Source organism: Amia ocellicauda, chromosome 14, assembly GCF_036373705.1.
Source record: "Amia ocellicauda isolate fAmiCal2 chromosome 14, fAmiCal2.hap1, whole genome shotgun sequence".
Taxonomy (NCBI): Eukaryota; Metazoa; Chordata; class Actinopteri; order Amiiformes; family Amiidae; genus Amia; species Amia ocellicauda.
In genome coordinates this window covers 18,412,321-18,429,847 of record NC_089863.1, presented here as the reverse complement: position 1 = coordinate 18,429,847, position 17,527 = coordinate 18,412,321, and the positions used below count along the sequence as shown (strand labels likewise).

Sequence of the window (17,527 nt, the reverse complement as noted above, 5' to 3'; positions counted from 1 at the left end):
TTTTTTACTGTGTATATATATATATATATATATATATATATATATATACTCACCTAAAGGATTATTAGGAACACCATACTAATACTGTGTTTGACCCCCTTTTGCCTTCAGAACTGCCTTAATTCTACGTGGCATTGATTCAACAAGGTGCTGAAAGCATTCTTTAGAAATGTTGGCCCATATTGATAGGATAGAATCTTGCAGTTGATGGAGATTTGTGGGATGCACATCCAGGGCACGAAGCTCCCGTTCCACCACATCCCAAAGATGCTCTATTGGGTTGAGATCTGGTGACTGTGGGGGCCAGTTTAGTACAGTGAACTCATTGTCATGTTCAAGAAACCAATTTGAAATGATTCGACCTTTGTGACATGGTGCATTATCCTGCTGGAAGTAGCCATCAGAGGATGGGTACATGGTGGTCATAAAGGGATGGACATGGTCAGAAACAATGCTCAGGTAGGCCGTGGCATTTAAACGATGCCCAATTGGCACTAAGGGGCCTAAAGTGTGCCAAGAAAACATCCCCCACACCATTACACCACCACCACCAGCCTGCACAGTGGTAACAAGGCATGATGGATCCATGTTCTCATTCTGTTTACGCCAAATTCTGACTCTACCATCTGAATGTCTCAACAGAAATCGAGACTCATCAGACCAGGCAACATTTTTCCAGTCTTCAACTGTCCAATTTTGGTGAGCTTGTGCAAATTGTAGCCTCTTTTTCCTATTTGTAGTGGAGATGAGTGGTACCCGGTGGGGTCTTCTGCTGTTGTAGCCCATCCGCCTCAAGGTTGTACGTGTTGTGGCTTCACAAATGCTTTGCTGCATACCTCGGTTGTAACGAGTGGTTATTTCAGTCAAAGTTGCTCTTCTATCAGCTTGAATCAGTCGGCCCATTCTCCTCTGACCTCTAGCATCAACAAGGCATTTTCGCCCACAGGACTGCCGCATACTGGATGTTTTTCCCTTTTCACACCATTCTTTGTAAACCCTAGAAATGGTTGTGCGTGAAAATCCCAGTAACTGAGCAGATTGTGAAATACTCAGACCGGCCCGTCTGGCACCAACAACCATGCCACGCTCAAAATTGCTTAAATCACCTTTCTTTCCCATTCAGACATTCAGTTTGGAGTTCAGGAGATGGTCTTGACCAGGACCACACCCCTAAATGCATTGAAGCAACTGCCATGTGATTGGTTGGTTAGATAATTGCATTAATGAGAAATTGAACAGGTGTTCCTAATAATCCTTTAGGTGAGTGTATATATATACACAGTATATATGTGTGTATGTGTATGTGTGTATATACACAGATCAGCCATAACATTATGAGCACTGACAGGTGAATGAATAACACTGATAATCTCGTTATCATGGCACCTGTCAGTGGGTGGGATATATTAGGCAGCAAGTGAACATTTTGTCCTCAAAGTTGATGTGTTAGAAGCAGGAAAAATGGGCAGCGTAAGGATCTGAGCGACTTTGACAAGGGCCACATTGTGATGGCTAGACGACTGGGTCAGAGCATCTCCAAAACTGCAGCTCTTGTGGGGTGTTCCCGGTCTGCAGTGGTCAGTCCCTATCAAAAGTGGTCCAAGGAAGGAAAAGCGGTGAACCGGCGACAGGGTCATGGGTGGCCAAGGCTCATTGATGCACGTGGGGAGCGAAGGCTGGCCCGTGTGGTCCGATCCAACAGACGAGCTACTGTAGCTCAAATTGCTGAAAAAGTTAATGCTGGTTCTGATAGAAAGGTGTCAGAACACACAGTGCGTCGCAGTTTGTTGCGTATGGGGCTGCGTAGCCGCAGACCAGTCAGGGTGCCCATGCTGACCCCTGTCCACTGCCGAAAGCGCCTACAATGGGCACGTGAGCATCGGTACTGGACCATGGAGATACCACAGCACACCTTCAGAGGTCTAGTGGAGTCCATGCCTCGACAGGTCAGGGCTGTTTTGGCGGCAAAAGGGGGACCTAAACAATATTAGGCAGGTGGTCATAATGTTATGGCTGATCAGTGTGTATATAGATGTATATGTGTGTGTATTTACGTATCCACACCATAGCCACAGCTGTGCTCTGTGACTGTTGACTATTGACATATCCTGAGAATGTTCCCTCACTGTCTTCATTCTTGTGCATTTCAGCTTCAATACAACACCCTGTTGGTTTTGTCTTGAAAGTTTAGATTTGTTCGTCAAGTTTCCTTTTAGTATTGAGTCAATTGTGACAACAAATGTTTTTAAAATGTTAATTACAATTAACACTTCAGTCAGACTGATCCAGTCCAGTACAGACCGATTCAGTTCTGTCAATAGCAGTGTAATAATAAAATACACAACATAAACACCAGCTAGCAAATGGTTGGACATTTCCTGGCACCCAGAAGATATCGCCAGTACTGAGATTGAACTGACGCTGTTTTTCATATATGAGCATATTTTGCACGTGCTCTCGCTGCCGGGGACTTCACCTCCTATTTCACTTAACAGCTGGTGCTCGCTGTATATTTATAAATATTTTTAATTTAATCTATCCAGATTTTAAAATGGCCATTTACATTGTCCCAGTTTGCACTTAATTATCAAATTAGTAATCAGCCATTTCCTGCTGTTTGAACAGATTCATCTATTGTATTCATCTATTGGAAGTACATTTATTAAAGATAAATCACAATTGTAAAAATATAGATAACCACAAACAGTAAATTAATATGAAAAATAGTAATACAAATATTCATTTGCCTTTTTGGTAACACTGGACTTTTGTATTTTCTGGGCCTGCATGTTAATAAAGCAGCAACATCAATTCAGCAGACGAGGTTTTTCTGACACATGATATAGTGTAGAGCAAACAGATAACGACATTATCCCCTGGCCCTTTTTATCCGTTTATGCCTCAGCTGAATGTAACAGAATACTGCATTTGAAATTGACTGAATAATCAATAATTTAAGTTAATAGCAAAGCCCAGGTCCCACAAGACAGTAGTGTTGAAGTTCACTAGCAAACAATACACTTAAAGCCTTAGTCAATCAATTCATTATTATTGTGACATGGAGATTTTTCCACCTGTTAAAGAGGTGGTTACTGGACTGACCCAAGCGGCTGTAAAGACTGAGCTACAAAACGGAGTGGTCGAAGGTATGAATATCTGCATCTCTTCCGCCATCCTAAACACTTTCACGTCCGATTCTGGCGTTTCTCCCACTATGACGTGGGGGGGGTGTGCACTTTAAAGTCCGCACAAAAAGCTTTGGCCTTAAAAACCCACAGCAGTATTTTAAGAAACGCCAGCAATGAAAACACAACCCTTGCAATGGGAGCGAGTCGCCCCCACTCTGAGAAGAACCCGTGTGCTGTTGATCAACTCTGAGATTTTCATGTGTATCTATAGGACTGGATTATTAGGTTATATTGTAGTTTGTTGTAAGAAAAGTAGAACTGTTACCATTTAAATAAAATGTGTCAAAAAGAACGGTGTCACATATTTAAATCTGTACTGTATCTCAGTCACACACACACTAAGACACACAGTCTGGGTTGTAGTTTGGTAAGTTTAAAACTTTATTTTTTTGGTCATTTTTTGTTTTTGTACTTTTTTTTTCTTTTTTCTTCTTTTTTTAACACATTTTTATTCTGTTTAATTCCTCCTCTAAAGTGAGCGAGGGAGGGAGGAAAAAAAAAAAAAAAAAAACGGCCAACCCAAGGGATCAGCCTCTCGCTCCTCCCCCCCACACCCTGCACGGCAATCCCACCCTCCCTCTCCTTCTGTCCACAAGTTAAAATATACTGTTCCCACCTCAGCCTCTCTCTCTCTCGACACAATTAAACATGGTTAGTCAGTTTTCCTCCTTTCTCTCCATTTAAAAGCATCTGGGTTGAACAGACAAACTCCTCCCTCCATACCCTCTCCCCCAATTAAGATGAAAGGATTTTACAGAGAGAGGGAAGGAGAGAGAGGGGACAGGTCTCTATCCAGACTGCTGCTCTCTCAATCTCTAAGACTATCCATCCATCCCTCTCTTTCTCTGGTCAGGAAATACAGAGCACACCTAAGAGGCAGTGACCCGTTTGTGTATCAGTCAGACAGCCTCTCTCTCAGCACACGGACTGATAGAGAGAGAGAGGGAGGGAGGGGGGGAGAGCACGTGCAAGAGAGTGAGCGGGTGGGGGGTAGTATTCTCTCAGTCAGCACAGGGACTCTGGACGTGTGTTTCAGTTAGAGAGAGAGAGAGAGAGAGAGAGAGAGAGAGAGAGAGAGAGAGGGGAGGTGGGGGATGGGAGAGGACCGCTCGTCTGGTCTGTGTGCGTTTGCCTCCTCCGGGTGGCGGCTGATGGCTCCTCAGTTCCCGGGCGGGTGGAAGGAGAGCTGCTGGGCATGGGCCTGCACCTGCACAGCTGGAGAGAGAGAGAGAGAGAGAGAGAGAGAGAGAGAGAGAGGTCACTGCCTCAAGTCTAGTCTGTGTTTATAGAAATAAATACATAAACACATATATACACTGCACACAGTACTTTTAACGGGATATTAGTCCGTCCACAAATCCACGATCGTAGACAGAATTCTCTTCCTCATGCATAAGCCACTTTTTGAATGATAGATGGAAAAATGTAAAAAACTAAAAGGTGGTACCATATCTAACCACTAACGTTACATAAAGTGGCGTTTTGCATTTCATTGTATAACCTTTTGTCAATGATCCCCATTGTGTATTTTTGTATTGTTTAATTACTGTCATAGGATGGACAAAACTAAATTGCCAACACGATCAGTCACCCATTGAAGCAGGTTTAAAAGACTGATATTTTTAGACCAAATAGTGTTAGATCAAACTGTAAAGTTGGAAATATATCAGCTAAACAGGGAGTGCACAGATCTTCATGAGGACGACAGCAATTTTTATTGTACTGTCTGTAACACAGTCCGGCCACACAAGTAATTCAACACTTGATGATCATCTCAAATCAAATCGGCACACAAAGCGGACGTCCTGCAGCGCTGGCTCCTCCAGCCTGAACTCATTTTAAAATGCCTGAGAGCCTTGACAACTACTATACATAAACTGTGGCTTAAGGTAGATAACGTGCCCCGAGTGCGCACACGCACGCACACACAGCTACCCAACATTCACTAGTTCATTTATACTAATGCCATCTAAAAGTAAAGTATGTTTATGCATTGATTGTTCATGTAATTGTATGCATTTTAAAATCAGAGTTTATTCTATGTTTTCATATTCATGTTAGCATTGTCATTCAAACTGGCAATCAGTGTTGCATATTCATTTGAGAAAGTGCTAGCAGCCATAAGTCTCAGCTTATTCCCTTTAATTGTTCATTACACCATTTTTTTTTCTGATCTAAATCTAAAAAATTCTGCGATTTAAAAACGGGGTTTTTTTTTTTTTTTTTTTAAGAAGATTCTGCAGATGTCTGGGTTCGTCGTCCTCTACACTTTATTACAGCACGTCTACACAGTATAACAATATATAACTATTACAATAAAGTGACTGTCTATACAGTATAGTGAGTGTGTACAAACCCTGGGGGTGGCCGATGTAGGCGTAGTGCTGGGGGGCGCTCTGCTGAGGGCCAGGGGGGCCGTGGGAGGGGTGGGAGGGGCCCGCGTTGGGGCCCTGCTGGGGAGGGGCGTGCAGCAGCATCACCTGGGGGGGGCCATGGGAGCCAGAGTGGTGCGGCCCTGACAGAGCGCTCTGGACATGGGCCTGAGTGGGAGAAAAGGAGAGAGAAGGGGAGAGGGAGAGATTCAATATCAGTTTCTGTGTTTCTGCACTTTTAACTGGAAAATTATGTTCATGAGCTGAAATGAAAGATCTATGAAATTCCCATTCGCTTAAAAAGTTAATTTCCCTAATAATCACACACTCCCTCAAAACCCAGAGATTAAGGCCTAATGATTTCATTTCAATTGACTGACTTCCTTATGTGAACTGTAACTCAATCAAATCTTTGGTTGCATGTTGCATTTATATTTTCATAATGTAGAATTACTAAGAATTATTAAGAATATGTATTTTACATTGCAATTAAAACAATTTTAATACTCGTGTTTAAAATGTTAAAATTAATTTCTAAAATATTTTTTTAAATCATTCAAGAACAATCAATAATCAGTAAAAGAATAAAAGTTCTTGGACTCGGGCTCCAGCACGGGGAGTATCCATAGAAGTATGGCAGAAGGGTTGGGGTACTTACCTGGGCCAGTTGCCCCAGCGAGGGGTAGGTGTGGGACAGCGGCAGGCTGTACCCGGGCAGGGCATAGCTACCCTGGGGGGAGGAAGTGTTGTGGCCGGGGGGCATGCTGGGAGGGGTGGGGGCAGACAGGGTGGCCGAGTGGTACAGAGGCTGGGGCTGAGGGCCTGACTGACCCGACTGAAGAGAGAGAGAGACAAAGAAACAGAAAAAGAGATGGAAGAGGAATAGGGGAAAGGGAGGGTGAGGAAGACCGGAAAAGGGAGTGAGGGAGAAAAGAAAATCATTAAAATGCTCAAATGACTGCAGCAACAGACTGACTAGAAGACACACACACTGTCAAATCAGTCACACACTTCAGTCGCACACAGTCCTATAGCTAGCGGTGTACTCACACTAGATGACAGACTCACCTGGCCCGGGCTGGGGGCAGCGTGCTGGGGGGGCGGCTGGCTGGCTGTGGGGGTGCTGGAGGGCTGGGGAGGGTGCAGAGAGCCCGAGTGATGAGAGAACGACTGTGGTGCTGGGAGAGAGAGAGAGAGGAGAGGTGAGTGGCCTCAGTCTACAGCAGTGGTCCTGAAAGCCAAGCTGCCGTCCTTGTGCTTCTATACTTGACATATAGTCATCATTTTAAGATCTTTCTACTCTATTATCCATCTTAATATTTATGTATGGGTTCACACATCACAGACAGACACTGGTAACTGTCAAACCCTCGCCATCGGGATCAGACGCGACTCTGCGCCCCAGACCACGGAGATTAAAATGGATTAGTAGCTGCCTAAAAAAAAAATCTGAGAAAACTAAATAAGTTGCCATGAACAGTTTCTCCGGTGTGGGAGCCAGATGCAAGAAATGGCTCCAGCCTGCCACAGGAACAAACCGCAGAAATAAGACGGGAAACGGTCCCGGAACGCTCTGTGCAACCTGCAGATATATCAAGTGTGCATCCCAGCCTCTTACCATAGAGGCCCTGCTGTGGCCCCGGGGGTCCTTCACTCTGTCCAGGGAACTGGGGGCCGAGGGTCTGGGGGTGTCCTCCACCTGCCCCCAACATCCGAGCACTGCCCTGGAGCATAGAGTACATCGGCTAGGGGGAGGGGAGAGAGAGAGGGGGTTAATCCTCAGAGGACTACAGGGCCGATTTCCAGCACAAACATCCGCTCACACTTTAGCCTTAAAAGGTTTTTTTTGGACAATTCTACGTAGCAACGAACTGTCTTAACCAACAGCAGAGAGAGGTTTGTTATTTTTTAATTGGTTAAAAACTAGTCTTAAACATCTCTGTGGAAAATGGCGGTATGAAAGTGCTCACTACATGAGAGCACTTTTAAAGGAGTCAAGCGTTGGCGGTTTTGAACATTTTACGGCTTCCAAGACCAATAAAACTAAATTAAAAAAATTCTTCGTATTGTAGACTTTAACTGGACACACTGATTAGTATTGTAGACAGTTCAGCGATTTGGGAGAGGAGGAAGGGGGGGGCAGAAGTTCATGACAAGGATGTACATACGAGGGTGTTAAAGAATAGATTAAGATGTTTCTAGTTTATTTCAGCTGGTCAACTTAAATGGTCAGAACCACCTTTTCAACCCAAATTACAGAACTGACTCCAAAGAAAGCCGCTACGATTAAGAAATACACAGTAGTAATAGTCCGAGATGCATTTCAACACGGCAACCCGACTGGACGATTTGTCAACACAGGAGAAAACATCTGCACTGAGCCGAACACACACGTTTACAATCAATGCAAAGTAAGCAATGTACATTTAGTATTATGATTACTGGAAGTAATAAACACAACACGTATATCGGAAGATGCTTTTGTATTTACTTAGTTTTGTTTTTGTGATTTTGCCGTGTCATTCTGACGAGCTTCTAGACAGGTGCGCTCCTTGCAAAACTGATATCTCGAGTAATTATTTGTAAACTACTGTGTTTCTTTGTATTATTAAAATAATACTCTGCGGATTTTTCAGTGTTTGAAAACATTGTTTTGAAAACGAAAATGGCGTCTCTATAACTTAGGTTTCGTTTCTTTGCTAATGCACATTTCTGTATTCATTCCAAAAATAAACGAATTCTAGAAAGAATGAAAAACTTCAGTGTCTTATGTTTCTTGTGATATACAGGTTTCATAGGATCGTCATATTTATGTAGTCCTGACACGTAGAGCGGCAGTGTGAGCTCAGTGCTTTGAGGGTTCAGACACCGCCACTGCACAGAGCACGCACACTTACCTGTCCAGGGTAGTGAGCCATGGCCTGTATGACGGCCTGCTGTGGGCTGTACTGCTGGGGGCTGTACTGCAGGTAGGACTGGGCATAGGGAGATGCTACCAGGGGGGGCCCAGCCGCAGACGCTGCCTGCAGCATGGGCGGGGCCGAGTTGTTGTGGTCCGAGCGGGGGCCCACCACTGAGCCTGAGAGAAACGGAGAGTTAATAACACAGCACTAGTGCTACCTGCAGAAAGACTTAAATGAATAAAAGCAGAAGGAGAAGGAGGGAGGGTCATTACCTTTCGCCCTGGGGTATTTCCCCTGGCTGACTGTAGACATGGTGTACTGGTACATCTGAGGAGCCTGAAAGAAAGAGAGGGGGGGGGGGGGGGGGAGTGGGAGGGAGGGAGGAAATGGGGAAAGAAAAGTAGGTGAAATTGTGAGCTATATACATGGGTTTACCTTACACTGACAGACCGAACTACACAACCCGACACGAGACGGACACACTCACCTGTACCGAGTGGCCCGGGATCTGGATCTGCGAGACGTAGGAGAGGTAGGAGGGGTTGTAGAGTGCCCCCTGGTTGGGGGGGGGCAGCACAGTGACCGAGGGGCTGGGGGGGGCAGGCCGGGGGGGCGTAGGGGCTGAGGTGGGCTTCACCTAAGGAGAGAGAAGAGGGAGAGCGTCGAGAGTGTGTCGGTGCAGCGTGTTATACAGTGAAAATGTAGTGCAGTGTTACACAGTACAGTGTGTCAGTGCGGGAGACTCACCAGTGTGAGGGGGGGTTTGTTGGGGTTGAACTCTTTGGCGTTGGGGTTCAGCGTCGACTTCTTCACCTGACTGAGAGATGGACACACGGACACAGTCAGTCCACACTGAGGCACAGAGAGCATATTCACTTCCCTCCACCCTTCTCTTTCATTCTCTTAATCTCACATTCCCCCCGAACCTCCCTGTGCTCATTTTCCCAGCCTGTAGACCCCTGCTGTATGCTCTGTACCCCACCCGGTCCTCTCTACTCCTTCCTCCGTTTCCATATCCTTCCCTCCCCTCCCCGACACTCACTCCGTCACTCCCTCGGGCCTCTCCGCGCCGTCGATGTCACTGGGGGTCCTGAGGGCGTGGGGCGTCCCTGGAGACTGCCTGTCGGCTGGCGGAGGATTCTGGGGGTTCTGGGAGGGGGCGCCGATGACCGCCTCCCTGTCCTTCGGGGGGACTCTCTCGCGGAGCTCAGCGGGATCCTGCCTGGCCTCAGCGGGGGTGGGGTCCGCCGCCGGGGGGAGCAGGGGGGCCGGGGAGGCATCGGGCGGGGCAGCAGGGTCACTGTCCGCTGATACACTGCTTACACCGGTGGGTTGTAGCTGTGGAGGGAGAGAGGGAGACATTTCGTTTGGTAACACTTGTCATATCTTAATGGCTCCTTAGAACAGAACCAAATTAAATTCTAGGGGATCTGGGCTGGCTCTCTCCGAGTCAAACTCTTACCCTGAATTCCTGGCCAAACTTCCGTAGCTCATCGTAGCACTGCTTAACTAAGGGAACAGAGACAGGGAGGGCATAATTACTTCACTGCAAATTAATTAAACCCAATTAATCTGTTGAGAAATACTCTGAGACACTGACACACACACGGCACAACACAGACCATACAGACGCAGTGCACTACAGTAAAACGCAGTACAGACCTTTAGAGAGGTTCTTGGTCTCCTGGGTGCTGACTGGAGTCTCCACAGTCCTGTCTTTCGCTGTGGCGCTAAGGATCTCATTGACTGAGAGAGAGAGAGAGAGAAGCGTAAGTACGGTATAGACACTGACTAGACACTGCACAGAGAGAGAGAGAGAGAGGATTTCTTACCATCCACAGTGAAGAGGGGCGCAGGGCCAGATTTCTGTGTTCCAGGTACAGGGGTAGAGTCCAGATAGGGTGGGGTCAGAGGTGATTCCTGGGAGGAGCCTCCAGATTTTGGGGAGCGAGAGACTGAGATCCGAAACAAAATGGGGGAGAGGGGTGTTTGGGTTAATACAGTACAGACACAGTGACTGACTACAGGGAGAGGTGGGGGGGGTGTGCCAGTCACAGAGTCAGGGTGCCAGTGACTATCAGTGCTATAGGGCCTGTCGGTGGGTTAGTGACTGAAGTGCTGTAGCCACAGGGCTGCTGTGAGTGTCAACGCGTCAGTGTCCGAGCTCCAGTTTGTCAGTGTCCATGTCTCAGTGTAAGAAGAGTGTCAGAGGGCCAGTGAGTCAGTGATGTACCTGCCGGGCTGCTGTGCGTGGGGGAAGGCCGGATGCTCCTGTGCTGGATGGGTCTCTGGGACTTGGGGGACGTTCTGGACGACACTGAGAGATGCACACAGACATCTGTGAGACAACTTTACAGCACAGTACTCAACAGTACAGGATAGACCAAAGGGAGCACAGTATCAGTATAGTAAACTGCACGATACTACAGTACAGTATAATGCAAGAGTACAGTAAACTACAGTACAGTATAATGCCGTAACCTGCAAGTCCCTGCCATCTGACTCACCTCCATTGAGAGTCCGGGGGCCGTCTGAGTGGGGATGGGGGTGAGAGTGGGGGTGTGGGTGAGAGTGGGGGTGGGGATGGGGGTGTGAGTTGGCGTTGGGGTGGGGGTGAGAGCTGGCAGAGCCGGTGGGGGGGGGCGCTGCCGAGCTGGACACTGCTGGGGGGACAGAGGGAGAGGAGGAGCAGGAGGAAGAGGAGGAGGAAGAGGAGATGGCAGAGGAGGAGGTGGAGGAGGAGGGCGGGGGGGCGGCTGTGGCCGGGGGCGGGTCTCCAGGTCGAGGGCTGTGGGCCACTCCGAAGCTGGGTGGGGGGTAGGGGGCGGTTCCGGCTGGGGGGCCGTGCTGAACGTAGCCCCCCCTGGAGGCCAGTGGGCTGCTCCTGTCCGGGGGAGGGGCGGCGGCGGCGGTGGGGGAGGGGGAGGGAGAGCTGGGGGGGCCGGAGCGGGGGGAGGCATTGCGGGGGCTGCCAGACCCCCCCATCCTGGCGGGGAGAGGGGCTCCTGGACCCCCCCCTACACCAACACCTCCTCCTCCTACTCCTCCACCCCCCCCCCCTCCTCCTCCTCCCCCCGTCCTGCCCCCACTGCTCCCCACACCCGACACGGCCAGGTCCCGCGCTCGCTGGGGCAGAGGTATATATTTACCCTCCCTGAGAGAGAGAGAGAGAGAGACTGATGTTAATACAGTTGATTTCAGTACAGTAACTTCACAGAGAGAGACAACAGAGGGAAGGAATGACAGACCCGACACCCCCTCACTGGCGCGCACACTCACCGGCCACCGTGTGCGAGGCTAGGGCTCTCCCTGCCCCTCTCTCTCTCCCGCTCCCTCTCTCGCTCCCTCTCCCGGCTCACGGCGCTGTAGCGGTCCTCCTCACTGCGGCCCTCGTCGTTCTCCAGGGCCAGCCGGTGCCGGTACTGCGGGCTGGACTCGATCTCGCTGGCCAGCCGGGCCGCGCGGGCCTCCCTCTGTCTGAAGCCCTCGGAACTGCAGCGCTCCAGAGCGACACTGGGAGAGGGGCAGAGAGAGAAAGAGAATTACAGACTTCACATTTACCCACCTTTATTGACTAATAACAGAACTACATATAGCTATTCTGCACGTCCTCACTTTCCCCTCCCTCATCCATTAATCCCAATAAACCCGTACAGTACAGACTGCCTGACTGGATATGGCAGAGGGAGGACAGCAGGCAGAGACACTCACGTGTACATGGACAGACTGGAGTCGTAGGTGGACTTGATGCCATAGTTCTCCTCATTGAAGCGGAACATCTCATTGGCATCCCAGCCATTGGACTGAGAGAGAAAGAGAGAGAGAGAGAGAGAGAGAGAGAGAGAGAGAGGTTAATACAGTGAACAGCTGTATTTGTGTGTGTCTGTGTGTGTGTGTATATAAAGATGAAGTGTACTTTAATGTGTCACAGTGTGTGCATAGTCTTTGCATCTGTAGTGAAGTTTGTGCATCTGCAGTGTGTCTGTTTCTGTAATAGTGTGCGCAGTAGTGTGTGTGTAAGGAAAAGTTACATTTTCTTCTCATTTAAGGTATTATGTCAAACAGTTATATGGAAATAAGTTAACCTTGTTCATTTAAGCTGGAAATGTTCAGGTACGAGCAGAGAGGATATGAATGATCACTGTTCTAAGGAGATCGGCTCTACTTTTGAGTGATCAGCATGATCACTGTATTCAGTCGCAACTCCATACAGTGAAATGCAAACAAGGCCAATCTAACCCTGCTCCTGGACTTCAGGTGTGAACTGGTCTAAGAGATAAGGACAATGGAGCAGGAGTGTCTATAGAAATCACTAACTAGGTCATGGCATTCCAGTGTTCTATACAACAATGAACTGGTTCCTCATGATTAAAGTACCACCCAAAAGGGCTGCACCTAGGAGAGGAAATAATATCAAATCCAATAGTATAAACAGTATTCAACTTCATGCATAATTGGAGTCACATATTAATGATGAAGACCTTCCTATCCTCTCTGACTCTGCGCTGTGCTCACAAGTTCTCCCAGTAGGTTCAAGTAAACAAGCTTATCTGTACTACCGTCAATGCTGGCAGTTCCTTTACTGTCTAATGCAATTGTTACTATACATGTGATATCTGTATCCTACAATCAATACAAGTTAGGTAAAGTTATGTTGATCTGTGATTATTTTAAAACGTAATGTAAAACATGTGCGTCTACTCACAGCATCGTTGTCCAGGTCGAAGTTCTCCCCATTGCCTTCTCCTCCCTCCCAGCGCTGCAGCACCTTCTCCCTGTGCTCCCCGTTCACCCGCACCGCACTGATCGCAGAGTCTGTGAACGTGTCTGCAACACAACAGCACAGTCAACACACCCTGTACACCCAATACCCCATACACTCAATACCCTTCATACTCACTGTCCACCCAGTACCCCATACACTAACACACACAACACCCGCTCTCTGCCTCTCAGTACCTCGTGTGGCGTAGTTGAGATCCACATCTCTGCAGGTCATGGTGACCAGGTCCGTGGGGCTGAAGATCATGGTGTCCACGATCTCCTCCCTCCGTGGGGCTGCACCGCCCTCCGCACACTGCTTGTGGACTGCGTCTACCGCCAGCTCACACTGAGACGGGGAGGGAGAGGGGTTAGTACAACACACACTGTGCACTGAGAGAGCGAGAGATTAAAACAGCGCGCACACACTGACACCGCACCGAGGGAGACGGAGAGAGATGGGAGGGAGAGTTACCCGTGAGCTGAGCGTTTTGAAGATGCCCTCATAGACGCTGCCGTTCTTCACTCGGATATCACAGGTAGAGCCCTGAAGAGGAGAGAGAGAGAAAGAGTGTAGGAATAAAAAAATATGAGGAGAGGAGGAGTAACAGATAAGAAAGTGTGGTTTTGATTAATCATTGCTAACATTTAAAAAGCTTTAACAGACTGAACTAACAGAACAGTGATCCGGATTAGCTACTGTCTGAAATTACACTGACTGCCATTGACGGAAACACCGTAGACTGAACCGTCTTGGATTTTATAATTACAGCCCAGCTCTCCGATTCTGGACTACAGCAGCTATTGGATCAGTGCGGAGGCAGGAGGGCTTCCATGTCACCGAACAGGGCGATGCAGCCCGAGGGACCTGGAAGGATGGCCAGTGCCGACAGTGTTACTCACCACTACAGCTGTGAGAAAGTGCAGCATTCGTGCATTGTTATAGACACCCTCAAACACCTGCGAGAGAGAGAGAGAGAGAGAGTTAATACAGCATAGACACACTAACTGACTGGACACCGACACTGCACAGAGACGGAGAGAGATGCAATTGTACAAGTTCACAGATCTGAACCCGGGTAGCTGCAGATACTTACTGGTGAAGACTGGGACGGCGGCTTCACCGAGTTTCGACTCCTGAGAAAAACAAGGGAGAGAAAGGGAGAGAGATCAGATTTGTATCCTTAAACCCATTCCACGCAGGACTAAACATGCTGCAGAACGTTGTGTTCAGTGACCAGCTGAAATGGGTCAGGCTGCATTATAACACTGTCACACAGACCAGTCCTGGCTTTTCTTATCTTGCTGGGCTTGTCGTACTGTTCAGAGTATGGACTTCTGCCGTACTTTGAACAGCACCGACTCCCATGAGAATCACAGCAAAAAAACAGGGAATAGACACACCAGTACCAGGTGAAAACGTCACATTTTAATGACACGCATTCTGATAGCGCATGGTGGTGGCAGAGCTGGGACAGCGACTGGCAACCTAACTCCACCCTGGAAAGATACAGTACAGTACAGACCTGGAAAGCTACAGTACACACAAAAACACAGAGGCGCGCACACAGACTCCAGCAGACATCCAATGGAGAGGTGCTGATGGGAGTCATCGTTCACTCATTTACTCCTCTCCACAGTACAGCACAGTCTAGTACAGTACAGCTCTGTACTGCTCCCCCTGCCTATGGCACAGGATGAGAGCACACAAGACAAAACAGTATAGCACAACATTGTGCAACACAGCTGCTGTGTTAATACTGGGGTCAGAACATGTGTAAGGGGGTTTAGGAGCTGGCTTCGATTCCTATATCTGATACTGTGGGGTGGTTTCTGTGTCTAGCTCTTGGGATGTTGTGTTGTTAAAGCAACCTACTCTGTGCAACTCTCTAACCCCTGTACTGTGTGTTTCACTGTACACTATGTACCTCTGAGCCCTGTGTTGTGTGCATGTGTTACAATTTACAGTGTTCAACTCTGAACCACGTTTTGATTCCATGTGTGTTACAATGAACCATGTTTTGATTATATGTGCTACAACAATGTATACTGAAACTCTGGTGTTACAACAATTTACACTGTGCAACTCTGAACCATGTTTTGATTGCATGTGTTACAACAAGGTAGACTAATTCTGAAGCCTGTGTTTTGTGTGCATGTGTATCTGCAGCTGCTCCCAGCTCCTCGACGCGAGTGGTTTTGGACAAAGACATCAGACAAATACAATGACAACACCGACTTCTTGTGCCGATCATAATTCACTAATGACACGTTTCAATAAAGGCGTCGAGTGCACAACTCCACGTTTGACGCGGTGTTGTGTATGTGGGCTTGTAGGACTTTACAGCGGCTTAATTGGCAGTCATGTAGTTATTACGTCAGCATCGGGAGATATTGACTCTCGGTTTCGCTGGAACAAAACACCATTTCACAGATCTAAACAACGGAGGAAAACAACAAACACGCCCCGCCCAGCGGAGACGCTGACTGGACAATCCGAGACTTCAGTCGCCTCTCATTGGACGCACGATGAATCAGTCAATCTCGCAGTCGCCACCATCACAAGCCCCACTGATTGGCTGAAACCCACGCCAATCCCGACTCTTTACTACGGATTAGCTCAGCCTCCCCTGTCAATCACCCCCCAAAACGAGCTCCCATTGGCCACCCTCCCGCCCCAGAGCCCGCCCTCCACATCTTCCGTGACGCCACGCCCACTTATACCCCCGGCTTTGACCGGTAGGCCTCGCTGGAAGACGAGTCCCCGGACTTTCCTGCCCACTCCCCCGCCGGCCCCCCACTCACCTTCCAGCGGCCACTCTGTTGGTGCTGCTCCCGGAGGAAGACGACGAGGGCAAGCCCGCGGCCGAGGCGGTCCCATTCGCGGCTTTGCGGCCGCCTGCTCCTGTCTGCTGCGGTTTCAACATGGGCAGAAATATCCTCCTCGCACGGTGGAAACGGTCCACTCAGTCCACTCCGAATCCGGGCGATTCAATTAAAAACACCGCGTAAAATAAACGATACAGGCGGGGAGATAAAACGGCAAGATATCGATAAAAAACACACCTCACTGCTCCCGAAACACGAGCCCTCTCAGTCCCCACCACGATAAAAGCCCGACACACCGCCGCTCAGCTCTACGGTTTGCTAAACACGGTGCTGCCGTTATTATGAGCGTCTGCTCCTTCCTCTCGCTCTCTCTCTCGCTCGCTCGCTCGCTGCCTCTCCCGGGTGTTCGTCCGTGTTTGCCGGGTGCTGATAAAAGCGGCCTGTCGGTGGCTGCGCTGGTCGCTGACAGTAGCTGCTGTCGGTTCTTCACGGACGGAAGATTCGCCGCCAACACGTCTCGAGATTTTCTCTCCGGTCCGCGCGCGACTCGCAGACAGAACGCAGGGGAGGGAGGGGCGCGCGCGTGCGTGCGGGTGGCCGGCGGGCACCTCGCGAGAGCTCGCCCTGCTGGCGGAGGGGCCGGGCGTTTGACGTGGAAAGCAAATGCGTCCATTTATTATTCTTTTATTTATATATATATATATATATATATACATACAGCTCTGGAAAAAAAAAGTGACCACTGCAAAATGACCCGTTTCTCTGGTTTTACTATGTATAGGTATGTTTGTGTAAAATGAACATTGTTTTATTCTATAAACTACTGGCAAATTCCAAATACAAATATGAATGGAATCGAATGGCTGCCATACATGTAGAGATGCTGATTTAAGAACAAAATGCAGTGGTCTCTTAATTTTTTCCCAGAGCTGTATATATATATATATATATATATATATATATATATATATATATATATATATATATATATATATAAATAAAAGAATAATAAATGGACGCATTTGCTTTCCACGTCAAACGTCCGGCCCCTCCGTATACGTATATAATTATTATAGGCTTGACGTCTGTTATGCAGCGATTCCCATTCATACAAAGTCCAGTGCTGTATTAATATAACAGTTGCACAGTACAGAGTGCATTAACAAACAGACTAAACAATATTCAGTTACACCACCGTAAGACACAATGCAGTTCAACATTCAGAAAGTGACTAAGTATAGTGTGCTTAACAACCCCCGCAACACACACACACACCTCAGTATGAAACACAGAAGCTTCCCTCTTCACTAGTGGATTGTACTTTATAGCAACACTTCATGCGACACAGCTTCCAGGACCTGGGTTCGATTTCCGGCCTTGGGTGTCAGCCAGTGAACGGTTTTCCCCGTGCCTGCGTTGGGTTTCCTCCAAGGGGCTCTGTCTTCCTCCCACATCCCAAACACAGGCTGCTTAG

The 17,527-nt window shown here is 48.2% G+C and overlaps 1 protein-coding gene across 2 annotated transcripts; it reads right to left on the bottom strand.

Moving 5' to 3' along the window:
- Positions 1-3,545: 3,545 nt before the first annotated feature.
- atxn2l (ataxin 2-like) lies at positions 3,546-16,623 on the bottom strand. Of its 2 annotated transcripts, none has more exons than XM_066721680.1 (23): positions 16,030-16,623; positions 14,322-14,361; positions 14,128-14,184; positions 13,700-13,771; positions 13,423-13,573; positions 13,169-13,290; positions 12,175-12,266; positions 11,743-11,976; positions 10,971-11,617; positions 10,697-10,780; positions 10,296-10,418; positions 10,126-10,209; positions 9,926-9,972; positions 9,506-9,801; positions 9,211-9,280; positions 8,951-9,100; positions 8,736-8,799; positions 8,458-8,639; positions 7,179-7,305; positions 6,629-6,738; positions 6,219-6,395; positions 5,545-5,728; positions 3,546-4,403 (listed from the first exon to the last, which is right to left on the bottom strand). In XM_066721680.1, the coding sequence occupies exons 1-23, from the start codon at positions 16,149-16,151 to the stop codon at positions 4,348-4,350; spliced, it is 3,291 nt and encodes a 1,096-aa protein (XP_066577777.1). In that variant the 5' UTR covers positions 16,152-16,623; the 3' UTR covers positions 3,546-4,347. The 2 variants fall into 2 exon arrangements, with proteins under 2 accessions (XP_066577777.1, XP_066577778.1); XM_066721681.1 differs by having other exon boundaries at positions 8,736-8,790.
- Positions 16,624-17,527: the final 904 nt, after the last annotated feature.

What these genes read in the sequence shown, in the direction of transcription:
- atxn2l (XM_066721680.1), bottom strand. Translation starts at nt 16,151, where the DNA reads ATGTTGAAACCGCAGCAGACAGGAGCAGGCGGCCGCAAAGCCGCGAAT. An exon ending in ACTTTCTCACAGCTGTAGTG is followed by an intron (nt 13,772 to 14,127) that starts GTGAGTAACACT and finishes TCTCCTCTTCAG; the next exon opens with GGCTCTACCTGTGATATCCG. An exon ending in CTACATCGGCCACCCCCAGG is followed by an intron (nt 4,404 to 5,544) that starts GTTTGTACACAC and finishes CTCTCTCTCCAG; the next exon opens with CTGTGCAGGTGCAGGCCCAT.